A 16,694-nucleotide genomic window follows, 5' to 3' on the forward strand; every position below is an offset into this window, starting at 1 on the left:
GGGGGGGGGGGGGGGCATGGGTGTGTGTTGGGGGATGGGAATGAGTGAAATATCACTTATGGCACTTGTTTTCCTACTTCAACTAGGGAAATCATTTCCTCATTTTTAAGAAACTAGTAACCTAGAGACCATGTTTTCCAAAAATTTTTACCAACCAACCATGGAAAAATTGGTGCATACCAAACACACACTTAATGATCTTAAATTGACGTTAACTCTGGTAGTAAGTCACACATTGATTTTTCACAACCAAAATGAGGTATCAAATGCACCCTAAATACTAGTAAAATATCAAATTCAGATGCATATGGAAACAGACAGCTAAAGAAGACCCACAAGCACTATCTAACCTTCCGATTGCTAGCAAGAGCAGCTTCATGTTGATCAATGGAGTTGATGCACAAAGCCTGCTCAAATATAGTGGTGTTGCAATTGTTAGCTTCATGAAAGAAAATCTGCCATTGAATTTACCTGTAATCTCTAAGAATTAGAAATTTGCAAAACAATACACAGGTTTAGGAGAAGAATCACCTCCAAAAGTTCTCCATTTCTTTTATATATCTCTATCGGACTACGGAATGGCAAAACCTTCTTTGTATGGTGAGTATCCTTTCCGCCAAAACTTTGAAAAGGATGATTATTTGGCGACAAACAAGCAAGAGGAGATCCAGCTGCGCTACTGGGACTACCAAGCCTTTCTTCTCTGTCATAAGTTTCATCAACTTCACACTCTCTGACAATGCTGGGGTACATTTCACTCCATCCTTTAAAGGACTTATGCAAGGTATGCTGTAAACATTTCTGGTCTTGAAGCACAAAATCCTGATTAACTTTCTTAAGCTCAGAACAAAGATCCCATAACGCTTCAAATGCTGATAATTGATCTTCACCAGTCACCTTATCCAGATCATTGTTGCTATGACTAAGTTTAGTATCTAGCGCTTTATGTTTGGACTGATTATCTTCAGAACAGAAAAGTGCAGTTGCACCTGTATCTATGCTCTCCAGCAGGACAGATGCAAACTGATTCACACAATAAGAAGAGATGTGAGCGCATGTGACCATTAGTATCTTAGCCAGAAATCCTGGAACCATCCCATTATGGGTTGAGACATTGTTGCCATCTAGGAGAATTGATGAAGTAGATATACTGGGATGTCTGCCTGAAGGTAGAAACAAACCGCTTTCTTCAAGTTCCGGACATAACTGATTTAACTTGGGTTTTAAAAGACTAAACACACGTCCCCAAAAGGAAGCAACCATGACATGCCATCTCTCCTCTGGAACTGACAATATGACATCCCCAAATTGCGCTTGTGGCATTAGATTCTTGTTCTGAACAGAAGATCCAGCAGCATGATTAGGTAAATCAGAAGCCATCATTCTGAGAGACTCACGAAGAAGTTTCTGTATGTCCTTTATATCTGTCTGTTCAGAAATTTTTGTCATCAAGAGAGGTTTCACAATCAGGATAAGATCACCAAAATTTCTTTGTACCCAAGCAGATGCAAACAGTAAAAGATACTCTGACAAATCAAGGACAGTAAAATGTGTTCCTACAAAATTTTCTGTACAAGAAACAGACGAGAACTGCATCATGGCTCTAATACACCAGAATGACCAACATAATCTCCTCTTGTACAGCTCCGGAATGGCACAATAGATGTTTTCATCAGCTCTATCACTTCTAAAGGTGAATGACTTCATGTAGAAACAGTCCATGCTACACATAATGATGTATCTTGCAAAAATATAAAATAGTTCTCCAGATACTCTGAGAAATAGCTCTGGAAGGCAAGGATACAATGAGCAACCATCAAGTCCACTGTCTTGCTCACTTGACAAATATTTATTTATGTAGTCACACAACAGGTGGCATCCTATATACGCCAAACCACGGTTGCAAAACGACAAGAAGATCTGTACAAGGGCAAAAAGGAAAAAATCTGACAATCAGTCCTTGCAAAACAAAAACTGCAAACATAATATTTGTTCCATGGATAAGTAGATACCGAGTAAATAAGATGTAGAGGAACTAAGGAGAACTTCAGTTGAAAGGACGCAATTGTAGTCATCAGTTCATCTTGAAAAGCTTCAATTAGAAGCTTGTATTCTTGATTCTCAGATACAGTACACATTTGTTCCTGAAGACATGTCATATCATTGTCTACCCAACTTGGATGTCTTTTTAACATCTTAGACATGTATTGCATAGACAAGTCTGATCTCATATGTGAATCTATCTGTAAAGCCACATCCAGTGATAGCCAGTTTGATGAAGTTTCATTTAGCAGTGCACTCAGCATTTCATGCAGGCATCCAGAGTCAACATTATCAGGCAAACTTCGTCGATATGAATCACCAGTGACGCTCACAGAAGATGAAAGGCATTCCAAAGCTTCAAGCTTACAAAGGAAAGGAATAAATACCATCAGTCCTCCTACAAAAATGTCTAATTAAAATGAACATATAAGAGTACATCCATCCACATGGACAGGCTGGTTGAGAGGGTCACCTGACATGCAATAACTTTATGGTATACTGCCTCTTATAAGGAATATTGGAGGAGAAGCCCTAGATAAACTGGACTTGGAGGAGAAAAGGTAGCATAAAAGTGAACATGTTTGGATTTTGATGCCAAACAGTCACATCAGTTGAAAGATGGCAGCAGTTACAATTCAAACACTAATCAGCAAATAGTGTTGCCATTGGCGGTAGGCCATCCTACTATCACCCTGACGTTGTATTTCGGAACTTAATCTGCTTTCACTAGGATTTAGCAAATTACCAAATTTTTGTTTTACAAATATTAAAGTCATGTTTTTTTAAAAATCTGTGATAGATAAATTAGATCAGCCCTGATTTCAAGACCAAGATTTTTCCAAGTAGTATTTTGACATGCAAAAGATGATCTAGATTTGGGCTGCGAATAGAGAATCATTTTATACATATCCAATGTGTTTTGTTTCAAGTCCTAAAATTTCTAATATGTTACAAATTCATATATTATATACATAAATACTATAAGCTATGTATTGACTTGAAAAAGAGAACTACTCTAGGTCAACAAATTCGCCAAAACTCAAGTTACATTGAAAAGGGACCTTAACCAATTTTGTTATTTAAGAGAAATATTGTGATGGATCTATTATAAGAGAATGCTTTACAACAAAATCACTTCCAAGTAGTTCAAGGGAACTCGAAGATGGTGAAATGTCACAGCTTTTTTTGATCAAGTAAACACATTTTCACTCATAAACATGGGGAAAAAATCTGGCCGAATTACAAAGGGTATACCAAAGGGTAGAGAATCTATACAAAGAAATGATTATCTGCAAACTCCACCCAATCTTCTATACATCTGGGAATCTATGGGTGCACCAAAAGACAATAAGTGATCAGAGGCTACTCCTCGACTGAGAAAATCTTGAGTTTACCCCCTCAAATTCTCTCCTATTTCTCTCCGTCCACACCACCCACATTAACGCGAGTCGAATCACGTTCCAATGTGACGATGGAAGTATGAGGTTAGGGCATTGGTCGGTGTTTGGAGATACTTATGTGTAGCAAAGAGCGAAAGCATGCTTACATATTGGTAAAACACGTTATATAGAGTAGTAGTGAAAAGAGTAAGGCAGAAAATGAATTACAACCTCCAATTATGTAAGTCAGTTTCTTGAAAATGTTTTTAAAAATCAAATAGCAGAATGATTTATCAAGAAGATGTTTCACCTAATCACAACCTGAACAAGAATTTTGGATTGAACCAAAGTTAGATCAGTTCTGCATTCCAGATCTCAAAGAGGGATATAAAAATCTACGATCTCAGAATCCTTGAAGAGAATCTAAAAAAAAAGGAAGCTTGTGAATCCCCAAACTTTAGGAAACACAAAAAAAAATAGATGAACTTACAGGCAGTCCGCATCTGCTTAAGGCAGTGGCCCTCATCAAGATTGCCCATCTACTCAAGGAAGCAGCATTTTGCTCCCCAATAGCATTCTTCATGGTAGTCTTGGCTGCTAACATTAGGCAAAAGTCTCCAATATTTGGATCTAAGAAGGCAGGTTGACACGATGAGAATATACATTTACCATTCAAAGACCCTGTTGGGTAAGCAAGCATTCTAAGATAAGCCTGTGAATACTCCCCCAACATCCACTGCAAATGACAGAACTTAAAATAAATATATAAACAAGGGAACAAGATCTACAAGCACAATCCCTTAGAATTCAAAGCATCACTTTATCAAAGACTACACTAGATTTCTTGCTGAATACCTCTAGAACACTTGCAAGCCAGTAGTCAACTTTTGCAAGAGCAGAGGGGAGGAGGATTTTCGAAATAAGACATCGCTCTAATGTTCCACCATAACCGTCAACAAGACGACAAATAACAAGGGCAAGCTGCTCATCCCCAAGATTCTTTGCACAAACAGTAACAGCAGACGTTGTATCGCCTCCAAGCAAAAAGAAAGCAATCGCGAGCTCCAACTGATGTTTCCCCAGTAAGACATAGGCATTCTTTAGAGCAGCAGCCTTATTTTTATCTTCCTAACAAGGGAATCAGTAAATTTCTAAGCAACTAAACGTTGAGTATTGGCTCCACAAGAAGAAAACAAAGTTTCATTACAAACAAAATTAAATTTAGAGTATCTCATAGGACTTAACATTTCAAAACGGATTTAGGTAAACGCGACTGAAGATGAACTAACAAAAAATATGTATTGCTCTTCAGCTGTTAAGAGTTAAAGAGTACTCAAGGAACCACCAATTTGAATTTTGTAAAAGACGAGCTATAAGACGTATACATGAGAAGACAAAAGATACGTACATATAAGAGAAGGCACAAGAATGATAAAGTTGAGATAAAGTCACTTCATTTAGAACCTCTCCCCCTTGGCACCCCAAAAAGAAAAGGTTATTACATTTGCTTTACCATTTTAATACAAATACTTTTAAATGTAAGCCACAAAAAGACATTACAGAAGATCAAATGATAACAACTATAAATTCATCAAAACTTTGTAATAATACTTACCCAATTTTAGCACTTGTGAAAAAGAAAATTTAAGAAAAGATTCAACATAAATGTTTAAAATCATGCATAAAAGAATTGGAGAAACTCGGGAATAATTCTTTGAAAATATTTGTACCAGGCATACAAATAAAGTAGCATATGTTTAATAATACCTGAAAATTGCGTGACAGAAATGCCACCAATGGCTTATCTTTCTCATCTTTGCTAATCTTAAAAAGGCCCGCCAATACTTGAAGTCTATTTAAAGCAATATAAAGAAGTGCACATGCCTTGGGATCTTTATTCTTTAAATACTGTTGTCTTGCCAGCTTTTCCATCTGCAGAAAACCCACCCATGTCAAAGTTGCTATCCAAACTATAGAGGGGAAAATGATAGCTACAATATAAGACATTAGGAGCCTGTTTGACTCAGCTTAAAAGCTGGTCAAACTTACTTAAAAGCTGGTTTTTGACTTATTTAGCTATTTGGCAATACTCAAAATAACTTATTTTAAGTTAAAAAAAACTTATTTTAAGCCAAAAGTTAAAAGCTGGGGTAGGGGTGCTTTTTTTTTTTAGCTTATAAGCTGTTTTAAGTTGACCACATTTTTACCTTTTTACCCTTAATATTTTTATACAATCTCCAAATTACCCACATAACTCTAACATCTCTTTCTTCCATTTTTCCCTTTTCACGTTTGGCATAGCTGCTGAACTTCTTCCTGTTCTTCCAATTTGAAGTAAAGATAAACCTTGAAGTAAGTTTTTTCGATTACTTTTTTATTAGCTTTCTTCCTTTTCTCTTGATTGATGCCGATAATATGTTGAAAAATAAAAATTTATATTCCTCTTATAAATAATTTGTGATAATAAAAGAAATATGTGAATTATAGACAATTATTATTACATATGGATGAAACTAAAATAAATTTTAAATCGTTCTTTTATCTATTCAAATTATATATCTTTAAAATCTATAATAAGTTTATATTCCTCTTACAAATAATTTGTGATGAGAAAGAAATATGTGAATGATAGCAAAATATAATTATTTATGGCTGTAAAATATAAATTAATTAACTTTTATTATGTTAACAGCTTTTAAGGGTATTTCAGACATTTTGATTTAAAAAGCTATTTATCAGCACTTATTTGCCAAACACATCAACAACTTTTTTTTTAACTTCAGCACTTTTATCCAAACGCATAACTGCTTATTTTTAAAATAAGTTTCAGCACTTTCATAAGTACTTTTTTAAAGCTGCTTTTATTAAGCCCATCCAAACGGGCCCTAGGTCTTCCCAATTCTTTCATCCCTTTCAGAGGAAAGAGCATAGGAGTAGCTGTAGTTTAATATGGAGCTTTTGAGATAGTATTCTACTATAGGTCCTAACAGTACGTTAACTTAAACTGCCGCAGTGAATTATGGATAAGGAACAAAATTGTGAAACTAAATAAAGATAGCCCTTTTTTGTTTTTTGATTACAGAAAAGTCCTTCAGTTCTTGCTATGAAACTTTGTGGATAATTGGCCTGCCACATTATCCTTTTCCACTTATATATTAAAGTTGGTTCACCACAGGCAGGAGTGCACCCACCACACATCCAGCAATGTACTACCGTTCTACACTAATGTACCAGCAGAGTTTGGACCTGTGACATGTGGATAACTCACACATCATGCGTTGTGCTTTTACACTAGATCAAATCCCTGGCACAAAATTGATCAAAATATTTAAGGATAAGAGTTCCTTGGTACATGATAAATAATAAAAGTTAAGAAAAGGACTCTTCTCCATTACGGTTGAATAGAAGAAAGAGTAAGAACAGAACCTGAACTCTACAACCTCTTTACTAATTAGACATAACCAGGGTTAACCCTAATCACAAAAAGGCGAACAAAAATGGCAAACTAGAAGATCATTCATATTTCAGGAGAATCTATTGCCCAAAATATATTCATTTAAAAAAAACTCGAGTAATGTAACTACATTACTGTGTTGGAATAAACCAACCATTTCACCAAACAGCTCATAATAATGAACCAAAAAGAAGCTGAATTTATGCAGAATTCAGAAATATATAAAAATTCATGACAGATCTTCATCACAACAGATACCTTAGATTTGTTGAACTCCCTTATTCCGTAGTGTTAAGCAAGTTTTATTCTACATTTGATAAGTTATTTAGTGTCAAACAAGTCCAGTTTTTTGTACTGATTTTGGTACCTTCTTGGTACAATATCAAAAAGATATTGATGACAGACCCTTCACTATTTTTCTAACATTAATAATTGATGAAGAAGGTAAAGGATGGTGTGCTTAATGAAGTAGGAAGGAACATGGAAAAGCAAATGATAAACACTAGAAAGAAGATTTTAATTTTCGAAACTCTCATTCTTGACCAGCAAAAGAGGAAGGAAAGAAAATTGGGCTGACTAGTTTGAGAAAGGATGGAACATTAAGAAATGTAGAGCAATTTACATGGACTGCATCAATATGTTAGTCCCAAAAACTAAATATTGGGAGTCTATTTCAGGTAGTCATGTTGATGATATGGAATTGTTTATTTCTATAAGAATTGCACAGCACCTCCCAAAAAGAATAACTATAAGAAGATCCAGCTGATTTTTTTAATATGACTAATACTACATTCCTAGCCCCCACCCCTATCCCGTCCAGGAGTCCATAGTTGCACCTTACCCCTTTGGTCCCTGGGTGATGCGAATTCCCAACCTCTAGGTAAGAAATGAAGTCCTCACACCACTGGAAAACCTCACACTAGTCATGCTACAACTGAATTCATTATCTTAATGAAAACAAATACCTTCAATCGCAATTGTGCCACACTTGTATACCATAGTCCAACACCCATATCACGCATCTCTTGCCAAGATGGTTGCTTAGATAAAAGAGAATCAAACAAATTCTCTTGACAATCAGAGTGGAAAGCCCATCCAATCAGTCCCGAGTTCACAACCAGCTCACCTTCTGATGGCAGTCTGCCAAATCTTTGACCAAAATATAGCTGCTGAAACCTCACTGAAACCCAAAACCTATGAAGAAAAGATGAGTAGCATCAACAAATGATAACTCAATTAGAAGCAACTATAACTGAAGATAAATTTTTCTGCATGACTTCATCTCCTCTCATTTACTGTGCAAGATAGAACAAAAAGTTATTTGTCTGATAATGAATAAAAAACGACCATGAGAGAAAAGTCACTATTTTATTGATATTGGGGAAATCTCCGGATAAACGGAGTATGTGAAAAGTAGAGAACCTACAATCACATCAAATTATTTGAATATTGATATAAAAGATTTAAAGGTATCACTGCCCACACTAAGAAGAGAAGAATCTGAATTCCATTTAGTTTTTTTGATAAAGCCTTGGTGTTTGAACTTTGAAGTTTGAACATTTGGTTTGACAAACTTAATCATTATGGGCAAGAAATCAAAATCATTAGTAAAAACACCAAAGAAAAAAAGAGTTAGACATCAACTGGCTGATGGGAAGTTTGAAAGAAAGCATGGTGCAAGAATACCTAAGATCATCTGCTACTTTTTCCTCTTTGTATTGAGCTGAAAATAGGAACAATTGTGCTCCAATCTTACATAAAAAAGCTGTTTTTATAATTACACATAATTACACAAAGGAAAGAACCATAACTGCAAGAATGATTGGGTGAATAATGAATGGATACATTGGAGAAGGCAAATGAGAACACTGTTTGTGTGTGTAAGAGAGAGAGAGAGAGAGAGAGAGAGAGAGAGACTGAGAGCGTGTTTATGCTTGCATAAAGAAATAATCTGAAGAATACCGGTTAAAGAAGGGAGACAGGACAATGTGAACAATATTTAGAGTAACCAGTGCATTTGAGAAGAAAAACCTCAAAAGTAAAATAAAAACATGCTATCTAACTTTAAGCTTAGTCGAGATAAAGTCAGTATTCACTAGGCCTCATTAGCAAACTTTTTGAATCGGCTACATGAATCAGTTGAATCCATTCCCCTATAAAAATATTGTCAAATTTTAATTTGTTGAATTCATCCAACCTGATGCAAGGCGATAGGAGACCTTTTATTTCATTCTCATCAAAATGTTCAAATTAATGTTCTTTAGTAAGGAGAGACACGAAAGAATGCTCTATCTTGCTGATTCTCCTTTTTTATCTGTCCCTTGAGAAGAAAATGGCCGAGACAAGATATTTTAATACTTCAACGTCTTTTCTATATTTCTTCAGGGATCCATTTCCATTTCATTCTAATACTAAATAAGGTGTCCTCTAAAACTACAGGTTTGCTGAATCTCACATTTACCCCTATATTTACATAGAAGTTTCTGACCAAACCAAAAGTACTCCTACCAAATATTGGAATTAATAGAAGATAACGCATTCATGAAAATAATGTCAACTCTATGAGTTGAGCTATATGCACACGAACATTAGGATGCTCATTACTCAGGTTGGTATATTAGATCATCATGAATTATCTACCAGGCAGCACTGAGATTGTCAGGGTACAACTAAGATAAACCCATACATGATAATAGCCCATCTTGTACTCCTGCCATGACATGACACAAAAAACGAAATTGGGTATATCATCGTCCCTTGAAATTGTACCGAAAATTGTCCCCACAACCATGAAGCAGAGTAATACCCACAAAAAAGTTTTGGCTTATCTATCAGGGAATATTGACGTGTAGCAGAACAATTGGATTTTTATCCACATATATCACCCATTTACAGCTTTTGCAAACTCCATTCCAACAGTAGGAAAGCAGGACATAGCATCATTAAAACTTAAAGCATATATATCTCAAGGAAAAAATTGGAATATTTGTGCATGTTCGCCAAAAGCTACACTTCTCTAGTTGATAGCATATATATACAGAAAAAATATTGAATACAAGGAGAAGATTGATCATAAAAAAAAATGTATGAGCCTTTACAAACTTTTCATACCAATACGTTCACACGGAATGGAAGATTATGTATTCTAGGCTTCTAGCATAGACTTACCTACGACCAGGTCCATCAAGGCTATTATAAGCAGAAGTGGACTGCATATTGCTAACTTCATCTAGAAGATGAATAGCAGCACGAATTTGCATCATTTCAGTGGCAGATATAGTTGCAAATTTCTGAAGTTTATCAACGGCTTCAATAAAGTCGGTTATTGCAGATCTTGCTGATGAGATAGAGAGCGCATTATCAGATGCAGCATATCCCCAGCTTGAGGAATCTAAAGGTCCACCCCATTGAAATGACTTCTCATCGGAACTTGACAAGACATTTCCTTCCAGATAGTTTGACAATGAAATGGGAAATATTAAACCACTGAAGGCACGACGGCAGCATATTTTCGCCGATAACTTTGTAGAAGTTACATGTTTACTGAGACACTGCAGAGCCACATATGAACGTTTCCAGTTACCTATACATATTTGGAACACACAACGTGAGGCCAAACTCAGACTAGAAGTATATTAAGTCCAATAGAATGACTGGGATTTCATGATGGTAACATTTACATGACATACAAATTGGCAACAATCTTCTCATAGCAGACAAATCTGGCTGTATTTTCAGGCAAGTAGAAAACATAAAACTGAAAAAGAACGATACAATAAAATATTCATTGTGACCAACAGAGATGAGGATTTAAAAGAAAATAGCACTCTGAGAGTAAAAACAAACAGAGAACAAAATCCAGAACAGGCAAATGATGTAGTCAGAAGAGATAAAAGTTTCCCGGACTTTGTAATCATACAAATGTTTCCTGAGAGCAAGTGCTTCAGAATCTACATCTACAGGAGTAAATGAGCACAATTTCTTTCTACTTTTAAAGAATTTCATGTGTCATCAGGTTCATGGCATAAATTAGTAATCCAAAGTTTTCACCGACATTTCTTATATGGGAAACCAAACAAGCCTTAAGTGCAATCTTCATCAACAAACAACGTCAGCAATGCTCTTTAGCACTTGCCATTTTGATAACATGGAAAACCTGCCACCTCTTCTACTTAGATGGAAGGAAGTTCTTTGAAATGAACAGGCAATTTCATTGATATAATGAAGCAATCCTCAGCTTACAAAGTAGATAAAAAAAAGTAGAGTATCCAACACAAAAATGAGATTCTTTATGAAGAACATCCAATCTTCTACTGTTGTTGGGATCTCCAAAGTACTCCAAATACGAACAAATTCAAAAAGAAAAGAGAACTTTCCTAAGTCAAACAGCTCTACAAAAATCTAAATCAATTTTGGCAGCAGTATGCACTTGATTTAGTTGTGGGCATTCCTGGCTTCCTCAAGTGCATAATTGTTTGTGGATGGAAAGATCTACTCAGTGTAAGCTGACTAACCAAGTTGCCCACAACTCAAAAATTCTCACAAAGTTTAATATTAATGAGCCAGGCAGCCAGCTTTGGTTTAAATTCACAATACTGAATATTGCCATCATGATTTCACTAGAAAAGCCTAAGAATTGAAAAAGAAGACCACGAATAAAATTAAAATGCCGAATCTATTTCTTGTTGAAGAGATTTTTTCCTTCACAAGACCGGATAATGGCAGTGAGAAAGATGGAAACCAGTTGCCCAAAGTAAAGTAGAGTGCTGCTGAATGCTATCACTAATCTAACATAGAAGAATAAGAAAAGATAAGAATGAGATATAAATTAAGAAATTCTGATCTTCCCACATCAAGAGAGCCACAAATATTACGTACTAAAACCTAACAACATTATATTAAATTTCTCCTCTTAGTTTTATTTATTCCTAGTAAGCTCAATCAAGTGACTTCTTCTCCTTCTAAGGATGATATATTGATACATTTACTAGTTTTAAACCAAAACCAACTTTAAAATGCATCTTTACCCTTTTTTTTCCTCCCAAATTTTTGTTCCAAAGCAGATTGTTTCTTGAAGTACAGTCAAGAACAAGCTTTTAACTTCTTCTTTTTTTGAATAAGTACATGAAAGACATGTGTCATTACTTCCGTTAACTTTCAATAGTACTTCAACCCTCAGTTAATAATCGAAAACAAACATATTTGATTTTCAAAAAGAGCACATAGGATATTATCAAAGAAAAAGACTTAAAAGGATGAATAGACCGATAGACATGCTCATTTGTAAGGCAAGAAGGACAAGTAAATTTACCTATTTCAAAAACGAAAAGGAAAGCCTAATAACTAATAAGATAAACAATAAGATCCTTGGTCAAAATGTGCATGAGTACTACAAAATGATTTTTAATGAAGAGACAATGATTCACAACCTTAAATACATATCAATAAACTAATTAATTAACATTGGAGAACTTCATTGATCTGTATGCTACAAGAAATGTTTGGCTTTACTAACTAAAAAGTAAAGAAAATACTTCAGTTTTTAGTTGTCAAGAAGCTGCTTATTGTTTGGTCTAGAAGCTTAGATACAACAGCATCTACTTCCTAGATGTACATCTCAGTTCCTTAAAGCAGCCAACCACAAAATAGTTCCTCTGATGCACAATGAATTCGTAAACACCACAAATGATTTGCCCATATCATATATAGGATGTCTTCGATGAAGAAGAAGATGGCGCTTGGGTATTTGAGTTTGGAATGGAGGGAAGCGGAAAGAGAAAGAAACAATTCATAAGTACCTGAAAGTAAGTTAACAAGGAATGCCTCCGGGTGAACAAGAGGAAGAGATCCTCCTACAAGTTCTGCTATCTCTAAAATGCTCCAAATCCCATTTTTAACAGAAGTAGAGCTATCTTGAGATTTTGTCATACTACTAAACAGTGAAGTCTCATTCACCACATCCATATTCAACAGAAAATCAGACCGACGCTGTGCATTGTCACAATTTTCATGACCATCAAATACTGGCACTTTATTAGAACCACACTGACAGATGGAACTCTCCTCGCAAACTTCTGCACCAAGCTGGGGCAGAAGTTTCTTGTCCATAAAATATAAGAACTTGCTAAATACAGAAATGTATTCGTCATGAACAACCACTATCATGGTTTTGGGTCCCCAAAAGAAGTCCTGTATGGTTGGATTGGTATGACGTGTCGCAAGACGCAACCAAATGTTGCCTTCTAATGATTTTTCCGGTTCCAAATTGCACTGACCCCCACATCTCTTTTGAGCATACACATGTAACTTATCTCTTGAGCAAACACCAAGTAAAAATTGACCATTCCCAATCGTCAACCAATTTGAAGCGACAACGTCACCGTCAAAATACAAAGTATCTTCAAGTATAAAGCTGCCAGTACCCTCAACACGCACACATTCCCATATATGAATAGTAGTAGAAGCACTTACTGTACCTTCTTTCGATATAGTTGCAATCTTTCGGCCACAGATACTTGCAGATACAGCCGAAATAGGGCCTTGATGCAAAGCAACCGTACCAACAAGATCCCATTGAGAATTTGAGCTCACAGCAGGAACGCTTCTCCATAATTGCAAACTACCATCAACACAACCAGTAACCATATGATAAGCAAAGTAGTTGCTATATAAATTATTAGCAAAAATCTCTTCACTGAATCCAGAGTTTGTGGGACAGATCACAGCAGAACTTGAAATTTTATTATGGTGATGAGGGTCTGGGAAAGCTGATGAACAAGGTTCCACAGAAACAAGGTACGTCTTACCAGAATAACTACTCTCAAACTTCCATATATTGTCCTGGAAGGTGTTTGTACTGTCAAAACTGCACCCACAGCGACTTCCAGACAAATCATAGTGATGAAGGTAAATTTTCCACGATAAAGCCTGAAAGCCTTTCTTCCACACAGCTAGCAGCAAAAAGCTATTGGAAATGAAGGTTTTGTTACAAGTGGCAGGCAAAGGAATTGAGAAGACGCTGTCTGGTCCCTCTTCTTGACTTCCAGCAGTAAGTGGTATTGTACATATTTTGTGACAGACCATTTCCAATTCTTCAGCTTTCAAAGCCTTGACTAATAAGAAATCTATTCCATCTGCATGCCCAATGACGAGAATTCGTTCTTCACTTAACAGAGTGGGAGCCCAGCTTAAGCTTGTATACTTGGGTCGAGGGAGTGCAGTAGCACCTTTACCAAAAAGTTTCCAAGATGGACTCAAATTCGGGAGGCCCAAAATAGTATTTGAAGCAGAAGAAAACAACCAAAAAAGGAGCTTTCCATCAGTGTCCAAAGAGGAAGCAATTTCCAACTCTGATAAACAAGGATGAACTGCTACCTGCAGAATTTTATTGCTGTGACTGTCCGTATTTGAAAGTCCTGTTGCACATAATGATAACAAACATTCACTCTGACATTTATTTGGCGTTGAATCTTCTGTGCTAATCAGTTCTGAAGATACTTTTGCACCACTGGGGAATTTTGAGGAGTAAAATTGCATCCAGGCTAGATAGTTATTCGGTAATAGATTAATAAAAGAACATACTGTTGGTGGACCAAAGACCTGATTTCTCATAATAAAGATTTTATTTAAGAGCAATCCCCTTGGCATCTCTTTAGGACTGTTCAACTCTTTTCTTTTCCACAATGTCACCCTTGGGGCTCTCAGGGGAGAAAAATCATCGAGACAATGAATGGCCCAAAAAGTCAGTGTTGTTTGGGGACCTAAAGCAACTAACCATTCACACCTACTAGCATTGCCATGTTGATGTTCATCTGGTGAAGCATAAGACACAGCCTCACCATTAACAGTTATTATACCATTAATATCAGCTGCCCATCTTACAGATACATCCAAGCCCAGTCTTCCATTTAATGCTTGGTTTACCTCAACTACAGCGATAACACGAAAGGAGAATTTATTCATTTTGTGTTCATTACCATCCTTGCCAACTTTTCTAACCCTCCCATCATCAATCTCAGTCCAGAGCCTTGTAGCTCCATCTAGGCAGCATGTTAATAACACCAACCTGCTTGAATATTTGTCATCTCTAGTTGAATGTGTAATTGTAGATGGTCTCCACTGAATCATAGAAACAGGTAATGGGTGTGGTAGCGTAGCTTCTAAATGTCTGGAATCTGCATCTCTTTGACATACCAAAACACATTTATTTCCTGCATGGATATGGGAACCCGAACCTTCAAAGTGCAATCTATATGGAGGTGCAGCAGCAAAAGGTCCTTCAATTGACCAAGTAGCAGAAATTAGAGTCTGAGGCAGTTCTGGTTTAAATCTCCAAGCTATTTCCCATGACCTCTCCTTCTTTCTCCATAAGATCAACTCAATGCCACCTGAAATTATCCCATCTCCTGACCCCGTCCAAGTGATTGAGTCCACTTTTGTAGATTGTACTAGAATTGATGTCTGGCTCCAACAAAAAGAACCTGAATATGAGTAAATAAATTTATACATCTAAGAGGGAAGGGAGGAAGGGGGAGAGAGACACATAAGATCCAATGACCAATAGTACTAATTAATTAAAACAAGTGATTAGAGTTCCATATTCATACCCATTCAAAACTGGATCACCACCTAAACAATAAAGTTTTTTAGTTAAGCGTAGGATCCAACTAAGGTAATCCTTTTAATTTGCCAACTTCATTTAGATGAAACACGCTCTGACTATGTAACCTACCAAAAGGGGAAAAAGTTCTTTAACAAAAAACATGCTTTCACCAAGTTTGACATCCTTCCGAGTCATTTTATTAGGCATAGATTTCATCCAGCTTTAATCTCTGATTCTCAGGAACTCCTAATTAGACTTAAAAGACAAATAATTTAGTATTGGAATGAAATAGACCCAAATAAGCAGAATGAAATCAAAGATTTCAACAAGCAGATCTAAAGAATTTGTGAATGAGACGTAGTTAATGAATTTTACTCACCATTGTTCTATACAAGTCCCAAGGGCCATATAAAAGGTAATTAAATTGCCTGAAGATGATAAAGAACCCAAAACAATTGCTCTTGTTGTGAAAAATATCAAAGACATCCTCCTAACATGCACACTCATGTATAAATATATGACTCATATTGCTTGTTGATCCGTAGATCCTATTTCACAATGGTTGTTTCTTTAGATTCTTTTATTTAACAAATGAAGTGTAGCAAAGTAATCAATGAGACTAGTGTGCACATTTGAGAGTGAGGTCAGAAAATAAAACTTACTATGAGAAGCGTCAGAGTCGTAAGAGAACAATCCAATGCAGTTATCGAGTGCGGCAGCGAGGTCTCCAGAAGAAGGCGTCACAGGGGACCAAGCTACGGCGGAAACAGTACCAGTGCCATCTATTGACAGTTCGAGAACCTGCTGAAAAACTGTGCCGACTACAGTCTCAGTTTGTGATAGAGGGTTAGGAAATTGACGTATCACAAGGAGAGACGAGGCACCATAGGCGATCCATGAGTAGCCAGCGAAGTTCGGCTGCCAGTCAATTGCTGGCTCGAATTCGGAAGGAGATTTTGATCGGTTCGGTGCCGGAGGAATTATCTCCGATTCAATCATCTGAAGTGGTAACTTCGAAACGACGTCGTCATCTATGTTACAGCAACTGATTTTGTGACTCTCCATTGTACAGAATTTGAGAGAACGGAGGTGTTCCCGTATAAAGTCTTACCAGATTTAGCTGAGTGATTTGTAGATGACCTTCAAAATAAGTCATATTGGGTACCCAAGGTTTTTGGGTAGATCAATTGAGTCTCTTTACTATTAATTTTTTTTT

At 36.3% G+C, this 16,694-nt stretch overlaps 1 protein-coding gene across 2 annotated transcripts in view; it reads right to left on the bottom strand.

Moving 5' to 3' along the window:
* Positions 1 to 16,631, bottom strand: part of LOC107003069 — a 22,248-nt gene extending 5,617 nt beyond the window's left edge. The window contains exons 1-10 of one of the 2 annotated variants that reach the window (XM_015201320.2): positions 16,141 to 16,631; positions 12,675 to 15,356; positions 10,045 to 10,459; positions 7,842 to 8,070; positions 5,190 to 5,354; positions 4,278 to 4,550; positions 3,913 to 4,158; positions 2,013 to 2,405; positions 532 to 1,920; positions 351 to 407 (exon numbers count right to left, since the gene is read on the bottom strand). In XM_015201320.2, the coding sequence (XP_015056806.1) occupies positions 351 to 407; positions 532 to 1,920; positions 2,013 to 2,405; positions 3,913 to 4,158; positions 4,278 to 4,550; positions 5,190 to 5,354; positions 7,842 to 8,070; positions 10,045 to 10,459; positions 12,675 to 15,356; positions 16,141 to 16,543 (6,252 nt within the window). In that variant the 5' untranslated portion in view covers positions 16,544 to 16,631. The remainder of the gene's footprint in view (positions 1 to 350; positions 408 to 531; positions 1,921 to 2,012; positions 2,406 to 3,912; positions 4,159 to 4,277; positions 4,551 to 5,189; positions 5,355 to 7,841; positions 8,071 to 10,044; positions 10,460 to 12,674; positions 15,357 to 16,140) is intronic. The other variant, XM_015201327.2, reaches the window with a different exon arrangement.
* Between the last annotated feature and the right edge of the window lie 63 nt (positions 16,632 to 16,694).

Source organism: Solanum pennellii, chromosome 1 (genome assembly GCF_001406875.1).
Source record: "Solanum pennellii chromosome 1, SPENNV200".
In the NCBI taxonomy this organism is placed as follows: domain Eukaryota; kingdom Viridiplantae; phylum Streptophyta; class Magnoliopsida; order Solanales; family Solanaceae; genus Solanum; species Solanum pennellii.